The 22,135-nt window shown below is 43.7% G+C and overlaps 1 protein-coding gene and 1 long non-coding RNA gene across 4 annotated transcripts in view; both read right to left on the reverse strand.

Moving 5' to 3' along the window:
• Positions 1-1,980: 1,980 nt before the first annotated feature.
• On the reverse strand, positions 1,981-11,422 carry LOC112452771 (zinc finger protein 768-like). 3 transcript variants are annotated; one of them, XM_025013165.1, is made up of 5 exons: positions 9,632-11,422; positions 8,445-9,176; positions 5,328-6,770; positions 4,498-4,984; positions 1,981-4,202 (listed from the first exon to the last, which is right to left on the reverse strand). In XM_025013165.1, exons 2-4 carry the CDS (start codon positions 8,608-8,610, stop codon positions 4,548-4,550), a joined length of 2,046 nt encoding a protein of 681 aa, XP_024868933.1. In that variant the 5' UTR covers positions 8,611-9,176; positions 9,632-11,422; the 3' UTR covers positions 1,981-4,202; positions 4,498-4,547. The 3 variants fall into 3 exon arrangements, with proteins under 3 accessions (XP_024868933.1, XP_024868932.1, XP_024868931.1); XM_025013164.1 differs by having other exon boundaries at positions 8,445-9,238; XM_025013163.1 differs by having other exon boundaries at positions 8,445-9,271.
• Positions 11,423-15,018: 3,596 nt separating this feature from the next.
• Positions 15,019-22,135, reverse strand: part of LOC112452780 — a 67,934-nt gene continuing 60,817 nt past the window's right edge. The window contains exon 3 of the long non-coding RNA XR_003040536.1: positions 15,019-16,080. This is a non-coding gene — a long non-coding RNA (uncharacterized LOC112452780). The remainder of the gene's footprint in view (positions 16,081-22,135) is intronic.

Below are 22,135 nucleotides of genomic sequence, written 5' to 3' on the forward strand. Positions count from 1 at the left end.
CTTTTTTCATTCTTCTTGCTCGAAGCTTTCACGGGAAAATAACCTTCCAAGCAATGGTATTATCTCCCTCAATATATCCAGTTTTAGTATGTCATGCTATATATACACCCGTTACGCGAGACATTTTATTATATTGCTTTAAAAGACAGACGATTTGCGTCTCTTCTCACAGTTGACGCCGTATGACTAGATATAACGAATCGAATTACGAAATAAAATAAATTAATTGAATAACAATTTTCGTTAATCCCGATTCGAGTTTTTAGATTCAACACATAAATAATATATACATATATATAAATAAATCAATAAAAGAATCTGATTAAAGCTTAAAATTGTATAAAATCTGTAGAAACTTTGATAACAATGCGATAAAACAAGAATTCACTAAAAAAAATAATTCTCAATCTCAACTTCGTCACATTTTAAATACTAAAAATTCAAGATAAGTTAATAAATATCTTAAAAATAATCTCTGGGCACGTTTGTAAACGGTGCCACCTCTTCCGGATAAAGAGATCACGATACTCTCTGCGGTTTCCGTTCTCGACGCGCGATTCTCGCAGCTCCGGAAAAAAAGCATTGATAAATTTCGATGAAACGTTGCAGTTGACCGCGATCTTGTTCGCGCTTTTAACAACCGAGGAAATGATGTGTTCCATAATTCAGGGGAGCAGTACGACCGACCCTTTTGCCACCGAATGGTCATTTCTGCATTCAACAGGTGGCCCAGTTTACGTGAAATGTTGATGAAAACTTTCCGCGAGTATCCGCGTGCGTTACGTTAAGGATCCACGGCGAAAATCGCGCGCGAGAGCGCATTTAAATGCACGGGAGAGAGCTTGCTCCGCGGTGCAGCGAGAGTTATATATTCGAAATACTCTTAAATTAAGGTAAAATATAGAGCGATAATTCAATTTGCCGTAGCCTATGTATATCATCAGCTTCTAATTTCAGTTTCTAAATCCCAGTGTCTAATTCCAGTGCTTCAAGAGATCGCACTGCAAATCCAAGTGTGTTATTTTAGCTGAAGCTCTTCTTACACATTTCTTGCCGTTTTAAGGAGGTTCTACAGATAATGGATGTATCTAAAAATTGGAAAAAACTTTATGGACGTATAAATTGAGATGCGAGAAAAGTGCTCGAAAAATTTTAGCATCGTTTACCGTGTAAAAATTTGCAAAAATGAATTTTGAAATCACAGTTTTTAACATAAGCTACATATGGCAGAGGGGCTCTTGGAGACAGGAAACGAGATATTAATTATATAAAGGCGACCTACCAGAGATTCAAAAAACGGAGCTCTTATAGATCTTAATCTAAGCTTTTCAGAAATATCGAGAAAAACAAGGGTTATCGCGTAAAATTTTGTAATATTGGCTATTGAAACAGGCCACATCACAGTTCACGTAGCGTGCTTCGAATAACAAGGGAGATTTGGCAATGTCGCAGCGACTGCACCCGCGCGAAAAGTGTACAGCCAGTACAGCACCACAGTATGACAGCACCTCAAACTTAAGCACCTAACGTTTACGAGCGCTTACGGAGAAGTACTCGCTCTAGAATTATGTGAAATTGTGAAATAACCACGGTCATATGAGCAGAACTGTCAAGTTCGCGACGTTACCACATTTTCTTTCATTATAAGCCGCCAGAGTCAAAGGAGCACTTACACGATATTTTTAATTATTTCTCGCTTCGACTAATATGGGTATGATATAAGCTCTAACGTCATCAAAATTCACGAAAATGTTTTATAAATACTTAGAATCGATGAATTTAAAGATTTTCTCTTCATCTCTCAACTGACTAGAGAGTACCTGTAGAACCTCCTTAAATCACGTCATTTAACACTATTAAACCTATCAACTTTTAATTTAATACAATTACATCATTTAATTAAATGATGTAATTTAACACATAAAGAAACATGTAAAAAGAGTTTCAATCTAATGTGTCATTTTTAGACGTTTAAGCGTGGAAAAATAATATACTTGGATTTGCAGTGCGCTTTTCTGGTAAATAAAATTGTAGTAAAGATATTTTTTTATTACGCAGGATCTTTCTTTCCCGGAAGAGAACAACGAGCGAATCTTTATCGTCGAGCAAAGATGGATGAAAAAAGTGAGCTTTTATAAGCTACGGGAAAGGTATTGCACTTATACCTCGTCTACGATCGACTTTATCGCTGCTCATTCTGAAAGCATCTCGATTCGTCATTTTTACGAATTCACGAAGTGAGATGCATCTGCGATATTATCGTATCGATTCTCGGCAAGAAGACGGCCAAAAACATTTTGAAACATTGATATCACTTTATGTCGGAGCATCCTCACGGCAGACTTACCTAAAACGACTAGCGCGAATCAAAATACAGATCTACTCGCCGGTGGAAAAGAAGTTTCTCTGTGCATTAAAGAGATCTCTCAACGATCGAGATCGCACGAGTTTTGAAGCGCGTACGCTAATACCGCTAGGTTACGGCACTTTGTAGAAATTAAGCACGGTTTTTACTGAGAAATAGAAGTGCATTTTATATGAAACTTTATCGTAAAACTTTATCGTTCCTCGGCAGCGACTGAAAAAGTAACCGGCCAGTTTCATCAAGTTTGAGTCCTCAGTTTAATCGATTCTCCGTTCTAGTTTCAATGTTATAGAAAGACAAAGAATCGCTTAAATTAGATTCTAGCAAACTGTGACGTTGGCGAAACTATCCAATAATGGATAAAAGTGGTACGGTAAAAAAAATAGAAAAAAAAATTTCAAGTGCACTCTCGTCCAATTTCAAATTTTATAAATGCATATCACGTTGATTTGTCGCCGAATCAACAATACGATATGCAACATAAAAGTACTTGAGTTTGACATCACTGACTGCCGCGATCACCTCTCAACATTTTTTTGTATTTTGCCGAAAATAGTGAAATTCCAGATGTCTCCCTTTATCCCGCAATTTGTATTTTTATTACTTCCACATACCATTACCACCACCTCCGTTTAGCTTTTCAATTTTCATTATTTATCAACGATATATTTATTCGCTCGTCGGAGATCCGCGCGCGGCAATTCGCGAGACTCTTCTCCGCACTCTCAACATCGAGAAAAATCGGAAAAAACAATCCTAAAAATATCCCGAATATGTGCTTGGAACCGAAAGAAACAGTGCGCGGTGAAATATTCAGAGAAATTCCTCTTCCCGCGAGAGAAGGAAGAGACGAGCGCGAGATCCAGAGACGCCGATATGTCAATTACCTTCTCTCGTCCTCGTTTCCGCTCAGCCTGAGATTTTCGCCCGCGTCCGCTCATCCGCGACGTTTAAGCCGGCAAGTAAATCGAATCACTTTGCGCTTACCGAGAGATACTCGTTGAAATTGGATGTTACCGGTGACTCGACGTCTGATCGTCGTCTATGATGCACAAAAGAGCCGAGGCTCTTCTCAACAACGACAGCAAGTCATTAGCCCATTCTGTAATTTCGAGCAAAATCTTATCGACTAATTGAAAGTTCTCTCTTACCGCTTCGCGTGTTTCCCGATCCAATCCAAACCTGGATTAGCAGAGAACAGAGCTCTTACAAGTTATCCGAGAGATCTGGATTCAAAATGCAATTACAATCGTATTAATACTCTTTCAAAGAGAAAAAATATTTTGCTTTAGGAAGAAGAAAAGCCGAAAGGCTTTTCGTAAATTGGCGGACAACAATAAGAGAGACTCTGAATTGCATGAAAACATCGATTTCGGGTATTTAAACAGTTCGACTAAAAGTTAATATTGACTGCTTGTGGGAATGCCTGTGTAGCGTTGCGACACTTTCAAATTCACAAACGAGTATCCGAGAATTTAACGTTAAACCCGACTTCGAGCTTTAGAAGTGCGAGTTTTTTTTTTTTTTTTAATTTTTTTTTAGCTCCGCGGGCATTGCAGCGGAGACAAAGGGAATATGAGGACTTGCTGCCGTAATCAAGCGCAACGATAGACCCGACTGACTCGAATTCCAGTGCAAAACAATCGAAACCAATCGCATCCGCATGGCGATGAAAGACCAGCAGCGGCTTCCCAGGGGTGCGTTCGTTCATCTTTCATCCTTTTTTCTTTCTTGGTCCATGAGCAAAAGTACTGTCTACGCAGCGAACTATTATTTTTTTTCACCAGTCAACGTGATGACGCCGCTCTAATCTTCAGTTTACGTCGTGCACGACCGGCTGCAAATTGCGGATTGATCGGTTAGCACAGAGCGCGCTTTATTTCGGGCGTGCTGTTAGGTCTAAATGCGAGAATAGTTGTGATCGATCGCGGCTGATGTGTAAGCAGGTTTCACAACCCCCTCGCGTTATTGTGTAATATTAGACTCTGTCGCAAATGTAATTAAGCGAAACAATCGTCCGACGTGAACAAACGTCGTTTACGAGAAAACTATAGGTAAATCGATTTTTGTCAATCTTCGAAAAGAAACGAGAACTCGGGTCGCGTAGTCGCCGCGGTGAACGAGAAACCTACCTGCCGCTTGTCGCGGCGCCGGTTCAACGGCAACCCGGCACTATGGCTGCTTATGGCGGTGTGTCGATGTCGTTGCTGTCCTCGTTCTCGCGCTGGCACGCCGACTCCAGGTGTTTGTTCAAGTACGACTTGAGGGCAAACGACTTATGGCACTTGGCGCACTCGTAGTTCTTGTCCGCCGAATGCGTCTGCATGTGCGCCCGCAGATTCGAGCGATCGGCGAACGCCTTGCCGCAATGGGCGCATCCGTACGGCTTCTCGCCGGTGTGGCTGCGCAAATGGCCCTGCAGCAGCCAGGGCCGCGAGAACATCTTGCCGCACACGCCGCAGCTGTGCGTGAGCTTGTGCGTCAGCACGTGCATCGCCAGGGCGGGCATACTGACGTACGCCTTGCCGCAGTGGATGCACTTCTTGGCCGATTGGGAGTCGATGCTGCGGTGCGTCTGCTTGTGCCGCGACAGATTCGACGAAGTCGCGTATTGCTTGCCTGAAGGGAAGGGAAACGCGCGAGTTGACATGGGATTGACGTGAAGTGAGTCATTCGTGGTAATATTGGCTAAGGTGCGCCCGGACATTATCATCTCGGCGATATTCGTCGAGATCTAAATTAATCTCATAAATTTATTAAGGGCCAGTTTCACCAACGTCGATTAACTGTAACCTTCGATTAAAATTACTCTTTCTAACTGTCCTCCTTATAGAAAGAAATGAAGAATGAGTTTAATCGAAGGTGGTGAATCGGAGGTGGTGAAATCGCGGCCCTAAGAGATATAAATAATATATTAAGATATAATCTTACAAATGGAGTTAATTCAATTAACGCTACTCACCGCACTCGCAGCACACGTAACGACCGGTCTTGGAGGTCTCGGGCGCCTCGATTGGTTCAGCTTCTGGGTTCTTTTGCGCGGGCTCTCTTCTCTTGTTCTTCGATCTGCCGTCCGAGACGAGCAATGTGTCGTACGTGTAACTGGCCGGTTTCACTCCCTCCGTCTGCTCCGTGATGGTTTGCACCTCCTTGTCTCTCTGCGTCGGCTGCGAGTTTGGGTTGCTGTTCTCGATATCGCTGCTGCACTCGGAAGTCGGCGGCGTTAGGGGTGGCGTCGCTTCGATCTGTTGCTGCTGTGGCAATGCCTGTTGTTGCTGATGCTGCGGTTGCTGTTCCTGCTGCTGCTGCTCCTGCTGCTGTTGTTGCTGCTGTTCCTGCAGCTGTTCCTGCTGCTGTTCCTGCTGCGGTGGTGGCTGATGATGCTGCGGCTCTTGAGCGACGATCGACGTGCACGGTATGCTAGATGTGTTGTACGTCAGCAGGATCTCTTGTACCGGTGACAGAGGTATGAAAACGTTACTCGAGGATGGCACGATAGTCGCGCTGGATTCGTAAATGATACCGGCCGCGGGCTGTTGCTGCTGTTGCTGCTGCTCCTGTTGATGATGATGGCTGTAAATCGTTGAGCTGGCCAGGTCGATTGTGTCCACCTGGTAGATCGGTTGCTCAGGCGGTTGATAGACCGTCATTTCCTGGACGTCGGTCGCTGGCGCCTCAATTACGTTGTGAGGACCGATCGCGACGCTCGGTGGCGGCAACGGAGGTAGCGATCGAGAGAGCTCTAAGAGGTCGTGCGCCGCCTCCGTTTCCGCCGGGGAGCGGTCTTTAAACATGGACGACGACACGTTGTCGGACATGGGCATGCCGCAAGACGAGGTGACCAATCGTATCCTAGAGTCGGGTGTTCTCGAATACTCCGGGGTATCCTCCAAGTGATAGGACGTCGGCGTGCTGGACGGCGGAGACGGTTCTTTGATGAACGGTGGATGGTGTAGCGTCGCGATGGACGTCGTCGTGGTCTCTTCGAGTCTCTCGGGGGTCGTTCGCACGACCGACGGAGGTAAGGGCATCACTGTCGTCGTTGTAATTTCCTCGATGGGAGAGACAATCGTTTCTGTCGAAGACAGAGTCGTCAAAGACGTCGTGGTGGTGCACGCAATCACGACGGTCGTCTCCATTCGCGTCGTCATCGAATAGTCCGTCGTGGGTGTCGGCATGATGACGGATGACGGTGGTGCCATCGTGATGACGGATGACGATGGTGCCATCGTGATGACGGATGACGATGGTGCCATCGTAATGACGGATGCCGATGGTGTCATCGTCACTGTTGTCGCGACAGTCGACGTGTCTGTGTCGCTCGGTTGTTCCTTCGAAGGTTCTGCATCGGCCACGGCGGAAGTCGTGATGGCCGTTGTGTCTTTTGGTGGCGTACAGCGATATTCTGGTAGGACATATAAAGATTAGGCTTAATTCATTCGCGTACCTACATGATAACTTTAATCGGACCACGCTCATAACAGAATAAAAAGAAAATATATAAGTTCATGTTACTGCAAAATGTCTTTACTAACATATATATCGCAGCAACGTGTGAACTCGTTTCTTTGCTTTTATTTGACTTTTTTCGAGATTTAACGATCCCGCGGGCTTTTAAATGGGACACCAAAGAAGGGTATCCGATTCTCGTTACCGGCGTGATAGTAAAGAGTGTCGAACCTTGATGGTGGTAGGAGGAAGTGCAGCGATAAACGGATGATAGAGGGGAGGGGGGGATGCACGGTACGGATTGCGAAGGTAGGGGTAGTGGGATTATGACGACAAATATGTTTAGAAACGAGGTCAAAGGGGACAGGAGTAGAGAACCAAGAAGGTCTCCTAGACTAAGCGGATATAAAATTTCACGATAACTCGGTTATGAAAGCGCACGTTTCGTTTTAACAGCAACCGACTTCTCTTACGCCGTCAGGCCGATCTGTTTTAATATTTCTGCGTCGTTGTTTCTGTACGTTTCGCGAGCGGAATGAATTTTTACTGTGATCACGAAGAGTCTCGCTACTCGCGAAAGGATCGACAGCTACGAATACTACGCGAATGCAGATGTTCCGCCTTTCGTGCTGTATTACTTTTATTTATGTGGTATAAAAAAGTTGTATCAACTTCGGATACGTGCAAAATTTTTGTCGCAAGTTGCGCGACTGCAAAACTATATAGCATATGGATGAGAGATATTTATTAAAATATAAGTTATTAAAAAATATATACAATAAAAAATTATTGAATTAAGATTTTGTTCTTTCTTCATTTTCCTCTTTATAAATAGCTAAAAACTGTAAAGGAAGAAAGAAAATTATTTTGAATTTTTTAACTTTGCAATTATGCATCCCACAAGTTAACACACTTTAAGATATTTGGGTAAACGTCAATTTTAATTAATTTCAATAATTATTACATGGACATTATTCAAACTGTCCAACAAAGTTTCGATAAAGAGACTCGTTATTTTTTTAAACGATTCCGCAAATAACGATTTGGGTCAATTGTAAATTATTCGTACGCGCGAACGTTCGAAATTTTCGCCTCTTTGTGCCGACGAGATGCTATAAACGCGCATTGCCATTACGATGATTCTGAGCACCGCCTTTGTAACTGCATTTACTGTCTCGACAAGTTTCGCATACCATTTTCGCCGTTCACACAAGAGGCGGATGCGCCGTACAAGTAGTAACGCCACGGAGAATTCCGACAATTAAGGTCGTTTTGTTGCGACCAGGTAACGCATTGTCGAGAATTACGCGGTGCGCAACGGCGTGCGTGGCACCATTATCACTTGATAATTCGATATAAACGCATATATCGGGCCGGCGCTATACGCCAAAGTGAATATCATAACATACCGCTAAAGCGCTGAAACAATTACAAAAATAAAATAAAATAAAAAAAGTAACCGCGTTTTTTTTAGGACAATGCCCAAAACATGGAGACGTCTTGAAGACGTTTCAATGTCTCAATGACGTCTCGAAGACGTCTCATGTCTCGATTTCAGACATCGTGTTGTCAGGGATGATCTTAATCTCATTTCAGTCCTGTCCAGTTTAGGATTATTGGTGTAGCGTACCTTGTGCAACAGGGGACGCAATGTATCCCTCTACGGGCGAGAAGGGCAACGGCATGATGGTTGGCGATGGCGTGCTCCTTGCGCGGCCCCAGCTCTCGAATCCTCTGGCAACGCTGGTTATGTACTTGTTGCACAAGGCCTTCTTTACCATATAGCACCGCGGCATCTTGGCTGATCGTCGCTCTCTCTTCTCACCGAGGATTAATATCGAAATATCGCTCTAAGATCACCAAACAACCGGCGTAGGGTAAACACAACCCTCTTGAGCTTCTTCCTTCCTCGGTGTCCTCCCGGTGTGACGGCGTACTTTATTGCGAGCGCGTTTTCTCGTGCCACGATCAAGAAAGTATCAATCGCGGATATCGCGCAAATCTTTTTCTGCAGAAGTCCCGACTCCTCGCCGGCAAACGATACACTGCGATATATCGTTTAATATACCGTTAACTAATATAATATACCGTCCTGCCGCTCGTTTTCGTTTTTTGGGGAAAACGCTAGATTTATCTTCCTGATGATTTATGTGGAGATTTCACCAGGCACACACGACGTCAATCGATCTCTCAATCGACGCTCCAGTTATTTATCCCATCCCATTCGCGCGCTTCCTCTCAGATATCCCGAGATGCGACATGGTCGTCTCGTATCGATCTATTGGCGGCCGACTGTTTCTATCAGAATTCCTTCCACTCGAAATTCCTCCCTGTAATAAGGAGAAGCGAGGACGACTCTCTCCTTAGGGAAGATAAAATGCTCAGCTCGAGATGGCTATCTCAGCGATATCGCTTGATTTAATTCTAAACGTCGTTGCACGATTATTCAATAGGACTCTGCGTATAAATGTATATATATGTATATATATATATATATATATATATATATATATATACATATATATATATATATATATATTTGTATAACTATATACAGGGATAAGAGTGAGCGCTCGTACGATCGCGGTGTCTATATATGCGCGTGTATACATTCATATTAAAATATCTCTTAAGTGAAGCGAGGAGCTGGGAGGAGCTTGTTGATCGTGGGCGATCGAGTCCGAGCGGGGGAAATAGTATCGCGGCGTCTCGGTTCGGGATAGATCCCTAAGCGCGATCAGAGGGCGAGATTAGGTGCGAAATTATGGGAGGGTGGTGGCAGAAAGTGTGTGCCTTTGCTTTGTCCCTCGAGATTACCTTGTTTGTAGTATTGCTTTCGTTGTATATTCACGGGTGGAAGATTTACATGCTCTACGGCGCCGGCCTCATGCCCGCCGCGTATCTTGTCGTTCGCAAAACGTACGCATACGTCCTACGTGCACGTTCTATCCATCTAGCTTATCTCCCTTCTCTCCTCTCCTTCCTTCCTCCTCTCTCTCTCTCTCTCTCTCTCTCTCTCTTCTTTTTCGCTCTCTTTTTTCTCTCTTCCTCTGCTTCACCGTCGCGAATACGTTATCCTGCGCTGCTTCCGCAAGTACATGCGTCACCGGGAGTACGCGAATCCACGTTGGGACTTCCGTCGCTCTTGGCTCCGCGAGATTCACTCGCCCGGTTGTTCCAGGCAGTGTCTCGTCACGCCGATTCCCGATGACGTCGCTGCCTCGGGACGTGCGTGTCTTGATGACGATATCCTCATCGCGACAGGATCTGGAGCTTCTGACCGATGGACGATTGAGAACTTCTCGGTGAACGATGTATGCGAGTTTCTCTGATCCTCGGTGAGGAAAATCTCGTTTGATTATCGAAAGAGATGCGATTAAAATACGATTACCCGCTACTTTATTGGCAAAGTCGGGCCTGTTTATCTTCGTCAATTGCAAGCTCTCTAGTGACGTCTAACCGACGCTCTGGTGTTCACAGTAAATGACTTCGAGAGCTTCGATAGGAATAGCTGAGTTTCTATAAGAAGTTGGTCCTCTGAATTACTCGGCGCGCGCCATTAGTTTCCTTTGAGTTGTAGGAAACGAATATTATGCTCTGAGAATGAAAGAGTGGAGCCTTCTGCCGCATCTAATCTTCCTCGATGTCTTCTTCTTGACTCATAAAGAGCGGAAGTCTCACAGGATGAATCCTAATTTTCTCACGAAGTATAGGATCCAATATATTCCGAACAAACGAACACTGTATTAAGCTTGCACAAAATTATACACTGAGGGTAAAAATCGTATTAATCCATCCTCGTTAAAATTTCCTCTTTCCTTCCTCGCTTGAAATCCAACTTGAAATCCCCGTTTGTCGAAAACGTACGTTCCCTCAGAGCCTCGAGTTTCAATCTCGCCGTATTTCCATCCTCGCCTTCTTCGTCCGTGTTTCCGGGGGTGGCCGGAGCTCGTTCGTTCGGAGCGCGGCGTCTCGATATGCGATCCGACGCCGATTTCTCGCGACCGGCTCTACCTCCTTTTTCGAAAACAAGCACTCCTTCGACTCCGGAGATGGGCGGGTGTGCCTTCGCAGGGACGAGCAACAAGTTGGACAACAGGTCCGCGATGTTGTGTATCCGTGTGCGCCGGTGTGTGCAAGCGCTGCCGCCGCCGCCTTACATGTGGTCGATAGCTCCCTCTAGCCCTCTCCGCGACCCCGGAAATCCCGCGCGCACCCCCTTGCAACCCCCGTTTCTCTCGCGCTCTCGCTACCCTATACGCGGTGCACACAGTCGTAGTCGAAAGCGAGTTGGCTGACGAGCGCGCCCGAAGCTACCCGTACTACCCCTGGCTTCACCGCGGGCACCACTCGCGTCACCGACGCGATTCTCTCTCGTTTTTTTTTTTTATATTTTCCTGCCGGAAGCCTCGGCACCGGGATCCTGACGCAGCGTGTCGACGATGGCTCGCTCAGCGGGCACGCGGACTACCGGTAGTCTCGCACGGCGGACGGATATACACGAGGCGTAACCACGACAACGAGCACCTCGATGGCCACACGACGACGACGACGACGACGACGACGGCGGCGGCGGCGGTGACGTGGAACGAGAACGAACGACGGGTCGACAAGGACGACGACGACGACAACGACGGCGACGATGATAACGACGAAGATGTGGACAACGGTGAGAACGACGACGGTGAGACGACGATGACGAGGACGACGGCGGAATCCTCGGGCACCTGGCGACGGCGGACGCGAGTACCGACGAGCTCCGCGAAGATCGAAGACGAAGATGTACCACCTGTAGGCGCAGAAGCAACAATTGTCCGCCGTGTATCGCGGTGGAGGGTAGCCCGACTACATGGCTCGTACCGGGTGTGGCTGGGGTGCAACTGCCAATGCAGCGTCGCCGACGAGCGTCGCCCCGCGTCCCGGGCGCCTGCGTCCTCGCCGCCGCGCTCGTGTGCAGCTTTTCCCCCCCCCTCTCTCCCTGCCGCGTAACTCGCGTTTCCAACCCTCTTCTCGTCGTCGCCTCTTCGTCGGCTGTGGCGCGTCCTCCCTCTCGTTCTCGCTCCCCCGTTCTTATACGCGCCACCCTCTCCTCTTCCTTGATCGAGGGGATAGAGCGGAGGTTGCTAAGGGGGAAAAGGCCGGCAGCGGAGACGGCGAGCGGGGGTGTGGATCGGGAAACCTCTCGCGACGCCGATCTGGCTCTCGCCCATCGATTTTGTACGAGTTCGGGGCCAGACCAACACCTGTTACCGCGGTGGGTGGCTGAGGAGGAAGGACGGAAGAGCGAGCGACGGAGCGAGATGGAGAGAAGGTACGAGGGGGTGCGTTGAGGGCAAAACCATCCCCCCGTTTGCCCCTCGCGGCTAAAGAAAAGAAAGAGAGAGAGGAGGATGTGTGGGAGAAGAAGAGGGAGAAAGGGGGAGAGAGAGAGAGCGCATCGGCCGCTAGATACCGACGAGGAAACGCCGACGCCAATCGATAGCGTCGACCTCGGCATCCTGCCGCGTTCGCCGGCGGGGTTCGCGATAGCGCGCGCCATCCCCTTCCACCAGCCCCTTCCACCATCGTGCGTCTCGCTCCCGTGACGTTCCTACCCATCGTCCCCCCATCGTCCCTCCCATCCACGTCCACGTCTCTCTCTTCTTGCCCTCGCGCTATTCCGCGCCTCGGGTTCTGTCTTTGCCTCCGTTTATCGGTGTGTCTCCTCTCCGTCTCCACAGTTAGCCTGGCCGGCCCGTTTTCTTCTATTTCGCCTCTGTCTCGCGTGTCTTTTATTGGATTTATTTATCGCGTATGGTCGTGTCCATTCTCTTTTCCGGGAGACTCTTGGAATTAACGCTACAAGTTGGCCCGCGAGATGTGTAGCTCTCCGCTGGAATTAACTCGGATTATTTTCTCAGATGTTGTCCGCGCGCGCGGGGCGCCGGTCTAACTTTCTCACGGGAGCTTGCAACAATATCGAATCGTAACATAAACGAAATTAACTATGCTCCGTAAAGTCGATAGATACCAATTTTACGTTCTCTCTGGCTACGATAGTCTTATTAATTGTATTCTATAATTTACATTACAATAGATATATGCTGATCGTTTTTTAAAACAATATTAAAACAATAACTGCAATGGTGACAAAATACTGTCACATTATCTGTAAGTCTTGCGATGATAGCTAGACAATTTTTTCCACGTAACGTCCTGTTGTCCTGCGCAGTAGTAAATTTTTCAGTAGTAAATCTTGTCTTTCTCATATTTTTAATAACATTTTATTATTTTCCTATCTCTATTATATATCTCTCTCTCGTTTCTTATTTCATATTCTGTCGTATATTATATGCGCACAGTCGTGCCGTTGCGAGATAGATGAAGATGATATAGATATATTCGCGACGTATTCTCTGTGAAAACGGGGGGACTTTGCTAATCATCTCGGAATGCGAGATTGCGCGACAGATTATGATAGTAATTAATACCGTAGTAATTAATGGGTTCAAATATATGACCTTTGACGAGTTCTATCTTAATCTACGATCTCCGTTTCATCTTATGTAAACTTTAAGAACATGCATAGAATGGTGATAACTAGACGGTCACTCAGAATGAAGCCATGCAGTAAATTTCTCGCGTCGTTAACCCAGTTGGAAAATTCATCATCGTAATGAGAGAAGAGCCAATTTAACAATTGCTGAAGTACTTATTGTTAACCCTCTTATTCGCACAAGTTCGGATGACGTTTCAAACGGAGCGGTATGCAAATATATCCTGACATAAATTGTTATCAATCTTAAAATTTATACTATCCGGTCCACTTTCGTTTCAAGCCGGCTTGAATAAGTTGTTACTTTCCGCGTGCTGTTACATATATCTTTCTCCTATATTGTCTGGTTATCGATTTTACATATATTCTCGGCCAAAAGTTATGTCAAACGCGTACGAGCGTAATCCTGCAGCTGCAGTTTGTATGGATAGGTGCCAACGGCGCTATTCGCTATGAAGGGTGGTTATGGTGGTTCACCCCATATACAACCCCTCCGATTCACGCTAGTTCGCGCAGTATCTGATGGCGTCGTCAAGATATAACCAACATTTGTCGTAATGACCGTTTGGTCAACGAGTGCCACTCGACGGCCTCGCTGAACAGTGGAGGCACAAACAGGGAGATGGAAAGAGAAAGATGGGATGAGAGAGAGAGAGAGAGAGAGAGAGAGAGAGAGGGAGGGAGGGAGGGGGAGAGAGAGAGAGAGAGAGAGAGAGAGAGAGAGAGAGAGGCAGGAAGAAAGAGAAAGAGAGAGACTGAACAGCCGCATCGGTTATCCACCTCCGCCGCCATCATATAACGACACGTCGCGAGTCAGAGGTTGCCGAGCAACGGGTGATGGTCGGCGAAGCGATGTGCTCGAGTCGAATTGAGAGCGAGCGAAACGAATAATAACGAAACGGCCAGCTCGTCTCGAATCCAGCCGTACGTCCGCCTGTTTCGGATGAGGCGCCGCACAATTGAAAATTATTGGAAACGGTTCTTCTCCGAGAATTTGCCCGACTCTTTAAAATTTTCGTAAATTTCTAAACTATTTTGGAGAAGCATAATTAATCGTTTATGATGAGATATCTTTTAATTCTCATTAAAAAATGTAAGTAATATGAAATCGTCGAAATGTATTTCTGGGAACTCCTGTAGTTTCATGTTTGTTATTGACACAGAAATTAGTTACTTCTCTTTTTCTAACTTGTTTACGATTCGTGCCAACTCCCACGGAAAAATTAAAATTCTAGAAATTCTTAGAATTTTAGTTGATGTTTTGAGTATTGAATTTGAGTATTTTGAGAGTTTTTCTCTCTCTCTCTCTCTCTTTCTCCCCGTGGTATGTGAGCTTTCAGCTTAAAATTCTGGAGATTCTTAGAATCGTATAGAGTTTCTTGTAATGTGTGTTATTTTACAGCATTATATTTTGATATATTAATTCCACCGCATAATTCTCAGGATTTATTTTATCAAATAAATTGCATTATTTTTTAGCATTTTTGTTCAATTTGAAAAAAGACATTCTTAATAAAAAGAAATATACTTATCCTACTAATAAATTATTCTTCCAGTATTTACAATTTCTGTATAATGCGTAAATATATAAAATGTTAAATTAAATTAAAAATTTACATATTTAAAATTATCTTTATTAGATTCACAACAAACATTAAATTCAACATAATTTATCTCCAACTGCTTCTTTATTAATTATATGAGATTTATTATTTATCTTTAATTTTATTGATACGTTGAACGTCAAATTGTCGAGCCAGCCGCTTCGTAATGCTTCCCTAAATGAATGTCGAGTTCTTCCCCGACAAACCTCTCATCATCCGAGTATGCGAAAAATTATTGCGATTTCATGCGTTGAAGGTATTTGCGGCATCCAGTGTAGATACCATACATCCCAATTTCGTTCGAGTGGTCGCCATTTTGTTAAGGGTAGTTCCATTAAGCAAGGGGCGATTTCGGCCGTCGTATAGCGAAATGACGCGTACGTAAATATATGTTACGTCTCGCCTCGCATGCGCGCGGGTTGGTTCGTGCTGGATGTCTCGCATCTGTGTGTGAGTGTTATCTCTGGAAACACCGAGAGGCGCAAAGGGTAAAAGTCGAACACGTCATAGCACGTGGGTGGTATGGATTTCATCCCCGCGAAGAGACCATGTTGCTTTTCTTTCCAAGATACCCTTCAGTCGTTTTATGCGGTCGTTGAAATAAAACAGAAAGCAAAGGGAAACGCGGCGATGCTTTATTAATTGCAATAAGTTAATTTTTACAGAATTTACAGAATTTTTATTTGATACGGAATTTTATTGGAAGTTTTTGAAAAGTTGATCTTAGATTATAAATGTTTCTTCCTAACAGTAACAATCCATTTATCCCGCGTAATGCAATTACGAACTTGGCCCATTATTTTGATGGATCCGAACGAGTTTTAATTGACTTGGATATATTAGTCTAAATTTATGTCTGATGTTATTAAACTGCATTTAACACAGTCTCTTTTACTTTTGCTCTAAATTATAGCGGCACATATAAATAATATGTAATTGTTACAGGAATAGCAATTATAACGAATGAGTAATAGATGACGTTAATAACACATAATGATATCCGCTTGTGAGACTTACAATTCCATTCCTTTTCCGTGTACTCTCGTTCCTTTTGTAGTCATCGCTTTTTCTTCAAAACGCGCTGTCTCCCAAGTAGCGCCGTATCACGGAGATGATTTACTCTGGAACTGTAAATTACGTTAGATAATGGGCTCGCCGTGAAACTTGAGACTTTAAAGTTGAGCCGTAAAATTTAAAACTTCGTTTAAAACACGATAATACGGGCACAATGACTACGGTCGAAAGATCAGGAACCGGTTGCCTCAAATTAATCTTTTACTTTAATGCATCTTCATATATTCTAAAAAAAAGCTTACTTTAACATAAATGTGAAAAGAGAAAAAAAATTGTCTTGTGCATTTTCTGCAGAATTTAAAAAAAAAATTGAATGACTTGTTTTGCAAGGTCGATACTTAATTTCACAATTAATAATAATCTTACTATAACTGTATAAAGTTATATATAATAAGAAAATTATTCGTGTCTCGTTTCAGACTGTGTGAAAAATAAATTTTATAACGAGCACTCGAGAAATTAAGATTTTATAAGAACTTTAAGGTAATCGTTGAGCTTAAAGTAAAATCCTTCAGAATAAAAATTCTTAACGTAATTATTCGCGCCCGCGCGTGCATCCGCCATTTACGCCAAAATGAGGAAAGATATCGAAGATATCCTCGTCCTTCCACCCTATAAAATTCGGCCGCGATTACGTAGTCCGTTCACGAATTACAATGGTAAGCCGATGGAGACGCGCTAACGACATTAAGAATTAAATTCGTCGGGGCTAATAACACTGCTATACTCCTACAATATTCGTCAAAGTGTCACCGAGGCAAAAGTTGTAGCGTTTTACGACAGAAAACTGTTTGAAGGAAGACGACGTAAGAAATACTCTCTTCGACGAATTAGCGCAACGAATTAAACAGAACCTGTTTGAAAGTATACAAAATCAATTCTTGCAAATCCAAGCCAAACAAGGTCTTTAAAAGTCCTTGATGTCTACGTCAGCTATCTTCGATTATGACGTCAGAAGCGTGGAAATACACGCGAGCGATTTTTCCAATTTACATCCATATAATCTTACAGCTATATTCTTCTATATTTCCCTCGTTCCTGTAGCACATGAATAAGCTATATATTTCGAGTGGGGAATAAATTTTGGGTAAAACGATAAATTCAAATAACAGATAGAATATAAATAGGAATTGGAAGATTCAACGTATGAATAAAGAAAGTAATTTGTATAAGATTTTTAGATAGAGTATATTTAAATATTACATTACAGAATTTGTTTAAGATGGATCTTATATATACAGTTCACTTGTATCTTCCAAAATATCAACATCTCGCGCTTAAAAAATGTGATTTGCGCCGGTTGCGACACAGACAATTTGTATCCCAGAGAAAGATGAAAAAAAGACAAGAATAATCGCAATAATATACAATGTCCACGCATACATATCTCCGTGTCATAAACTCCAGCGTTTCGCATGTTCCCCTACTTGTTCTTCTAAATCCGTCCGATCGCTTATCTCTCTACCATGACATTTTCCTCCGTTACCGCTATATCTCACGGTCCGGCCCTCTTCTCCTTACGCATAAATTTATATCATCCGACACAAAGACCTGACCTCCTTCGACGGTACAAAGTGCGCGGGGACTCGCATTATCGTCGGAGCTCGAGGACGGGGGGATGATTCACCCTAGAACTGCGGAAGGGTGCTTGAAAGAGGGATAGTCGGAGCGGCGTTGTCAGAAACGCAAAATTCGTATATATAAAGGCTCTTTAGCTCGACATTTCAGCAGATTAAGAGTGAAATATTATAATTTTGTTTTTCCATAATTATAAAATCGCTATTACAAGAGTTACATGTTTCATATGTTAAACTATATAAGAATTAAAATATAATGCAAGTTATATCATTTTGTGTACGTTACTTTTTAGCATGTAAGTATTTTATTGTTCTTAGATCAGTTTGAAATATCTAATTTTTATAATTTATGCAATATTTCTTGCGTGTAGTCCTACTGTATTTTTATTTTTATGCGTTAATAAAATTGGGTGTTAAGGATAAAAATATAATATTATCTAAAGCTGGAATTTAATTTGCAAGATCATAAATTTGTAATTTTGATCAGTGTAATATTAACACTGTGCGTGGCGTTGATTGAAAAAATAGCGTTTCAAGTATCGTATTAAGTTGATTTTATTGCGAGGGTGATCTGCGTCATTCTCAGTCGTACAAATTACGAGTCTACGTACGTACAAGGTTGACTTTAAAAACATCACGGCGAAGCGCACACACACACGTAACACATGCAGCCGGATTTCAATCTCTGTTCGTTTCAGGATCGTAAATTGTAAATCCGTCGAGTATACATCGCGATAAAGTGCTACAGATACGTCAGCATCCCGTGCTTGTATTGTTTTAGAACCCCTATAACAGTTGGCGTACGCTTACGCGAAAGGGTGGGTCACAGGGTGGCAATGAGACGCAAACACACGATGACAAACACGCTCTTTCAATCTTGCCGTTAATACTTCTCAATACGTCCTACAACGTGAATTATCTTATTGGAAGAAACTGTCGGACAATAATGCGAATAATTCTTGCGTGTCTTGCGTTTTCACGAACGAAATTTTTTCTCGACGAAACATTCAAATTTGAATAAGTTTACCGAAGTGTTAAATTCAACTACGATTTACTACTGTTTGTTACTACAATAAGATATTTATAATGTACGATTATATTTTTAATTTAAAATCCATATTTTCAATATTAATAGCAGCTCCGTGATGTATTTAATCCTTTAGGAATTAATTTTCCCTTTCAGTATTGTTCTCTTCGTTACTCTCAATGAAGAGGGTTTTTACTGACTCACAAAAGTTTCGTGTATCCTGGATTCTCCCCCCTGTCATTCTTGATTTTCACGATGCGAGGAGAAGCCCATTAATGCCGATCGATAATTCCAGACATTATCGCGGTATCGACCCTAGCAATGGACGTAACTTACTGTTCGAGGAATACGAATATATGCTTCGAGAAACGTCTCTCTCTCTCTCTCTCTCTCTCTCTCTCTCTCTCTCTCTCTCTCTCTCTCTCTCTCTCTCTCTCTCTCTCTCTCTCTCTCTCTCTCTCTCTCTCGCGGAGTAACAACGACAAGTTAATACTTCAAACAGCCGCACTTTTCACAATGCGGAAGGACCTACGTTCCACTTTTATGGATAAGTAGATTACGAGATGACGCAATGCGCAGTGGCAAACTCAGTAAGATAAATAATGCATAATGAAGCAAAAGGGAAAAACGAAAGGTCTGTTCTTTCAAGATTTTCCAGAAGGGAGATGTCATATTTAATGTAATATTCGCGAGAGGAAATATTGTCCTTCGAAAGCTTCGCTTCCAAGCACTTTCATTCGTCTGTTACTCAATCTCAATATATTTTTTTTATATTCAGTAAAAATGTAATTTGTCGGCAAATTAATATTCAAATTTTATTACGTCCAATTATTTTTCCGATAAAAAACAATCAGCATTGTTTCAACGAACTCGTCCATGGAAAAATTAACTGCACGCATTGCAACTTGCAACATATTAAAATTACACGTATCATCCGCATATTAAATTTACATGCGTTACCCATATTAAAATTAACAGAATTCTTTATATGCGATATAAAAGGTATTTAAATTAATTGAATAATCTTTGTAACCACAAGTAACAGGTTTCTCGATAATTTTATCGTCACGACGCTGTAATCCAAGACCGTAAGAAACATTTAAGACGCTTAAGTATCATTCCCCGTCGCTACTTCTTGCCACCGTGTCCGCGGCGCTCGAAAACACGGCTCGGAATTGTCGAAGGTAATCACGTGTTTTTGGCTGTTTATTGTTCTTTGTTCATCGAGCGAGGAACACGGCATGTCGGCACGAAAAGCGGGGAAAGCGCAGAATGGAGTCAATCGCCGAGCTATACATGCAGCCGCATAAAGCATCGGGTCTTTTTTATCCTTGCTTCGATATATCGGGACGTCAAAGTGTTCCGCGATTGAAATCACGCGAACCGTGCAGGGTAGCCCGTACGTACAACGTGCATAGAACGACGAGCACGACGATCGATCTTTCGCATAGTTACCTGAAATTTGGTTCATCCAGCAGCCGAAACCTTGAATGTCAGACCACCCCCCGAAACGCCGAGAGCAGGTCTATAAATGATTAAATTAAATAATCGACTACCAATTATTTAATACATTTCTCTTCCATTATTATTTCTAGAATTTTGAAGAATAGATCTTATTTCCTTCCAGTTAGAAAATACATTATCTTGATTAGTTTACGCAATTTATTTATTTCTTCTTTTTTCACAAATTCGTCAATTTTCCATCTACACAAAAATTGCCGTCGTGTGTAAAAATGTGATCCTGTAACTCGTGCGAAAGTTAGCGGAGCGCTCTCCGAAATAAAGTACGCGGGGGCAGATTGCGGGGACCGAAACTCGAGGTCCCCCATTCTTGCGGGCAAGCATGGAGCGCGACCGAACGCGCCGTGAAGCCGGTGAAATCCGAACAACGAAAATCAACTACCTGTGAATGTGAGTTAAACGACTTATGCGACAGCAAACGTGACAACAATCGGATTTTGAAAACATGGGTTTCAATTCGTTTCTGATTTGATTTTGTGTAGAATTGCGTTTCGCTTTGGTGGAGGAGATTTGAGGGAACGTACGTACAGTATTGACAATTCTCTCCTTTCTTTTATAAAACCAGTACTATTTATATTATATTAAATCCAGAGAAAAAAATATGGAGATTTAGTAACTACGTGATTACCTTTGGCAATATTGTTAAGATCGGCCTGAAGCCAAATAATCGTGAAAGGTCAGAATGAAAATTAATGACGTGCACAAGACGGCGCGGCGATATGAAATTTCGATACATAATACATAAGCCCCTTGTTATACGTCCCCATTCAATAACCCCCTGAAAGGGGTAAGCGTAATTGGAAAAGGGCGCGTTGCTATTCAACCGCTCTCTTCCCCGACGATGAAGAACGAAAGCGTTCGTCCTGGCGTACATAGAGAAATTTCCGCCGACGAACGTCGGCGCCGGCCTGAAATCAAAATATTTGCGTAGCCCCGATTGGGGCATACAGAGACGGGACCACCGACGGGTGAGACGAAATATCAAAGTTTATATCTCGTTACCGGGCGCTCTCTTTATAACGCCCGGAGCGATTCGGGGCTTTTCCACATCGACAACCTTTCAGGTATATCTCAAAAGAGATTACGAGAGAGGACACGAGCGAATGGCGTGTCGTCGGCGTCGGCGCGATTCTATCGCTTACGTCGCGGGTGGGCTGATTTTATTCCCGAGGTTGCACTGCAATCTCACCCCCGATTCGCGTACCCCCGTGGAGCCGAGTGGCCGAATCGGGATTTAAATCGGAGCATCGTAAATTATTCGTCGCACGCATACGTCTTGCTCGACGTTAACTTATATACCAGTTGACTCAACGGAGAGAGGGAAAAGGGTATGCGAGAGAGAAGAGTCGCTTCGTTTGGCGTAAACGCGCGTATCCTCTCTTCGTGCATTGTATCGTGTACACACAGCATTGATGGCGTCTATCTAAAGCTGGATCCAGACCAAGTCGACGAACGCGAACGAACACGAACGAACAAATTGTTTATTTTGCATGAACGTGCTGTTCAGTCATGCTGGCTTAGTCTGGATTCTTTACGAAATCGGCACAGTAGGTACGCTAAATATTCCGCTATCCACTGCGTGTGTTGCCGTTCCTTTGACCCGCGAATAACATGAGAGTAGTGCGGGAGATCATCCATTAATGCGCTCCACTGTACCGTGGAGAAGGGTTTAGGGTAAATAGTCTACGTGACCGAGCTCGCTCGCGTTCGTGGAAATAATTCAAGCACCTCAGCGTGGCCCCGATACTTTACGATAAGCTGAACTAATTAATAACGATTTCGCGTAACCGGTGTCGCTAGGTGAGAGGCTACGTAAAGGCTTATCTGCTCTTTGTGGGCGCACTGTTTGATAATAGATTGGCTTCCCCGTTTTGGCTCCCTCCCCTCCCCCCCAAAGCAAAATTTTAGCGTAATAATATTATATTACGTGACAAAAAGAGAGAGAGAGAGAGAGAGAGAGAGAGAGAGAGAGAGAGAGAGAGA

This window comes from Temnothorax curvispinosus, unplaced genomic scaffold, assembly GCF_003070985.1.
Source record: "Temnothorax curvispinosus isolate PA1 unplaced genomic scaffold, ASM307098v1 QBEX01003650.1, whole genome shotgun sequence".
NCBI lineage: Eukaryota > Metazoa > Arthropoda > Insecta > Hymenoptera > Formicidae > Temnothorax > Temnothorax curvispinosus.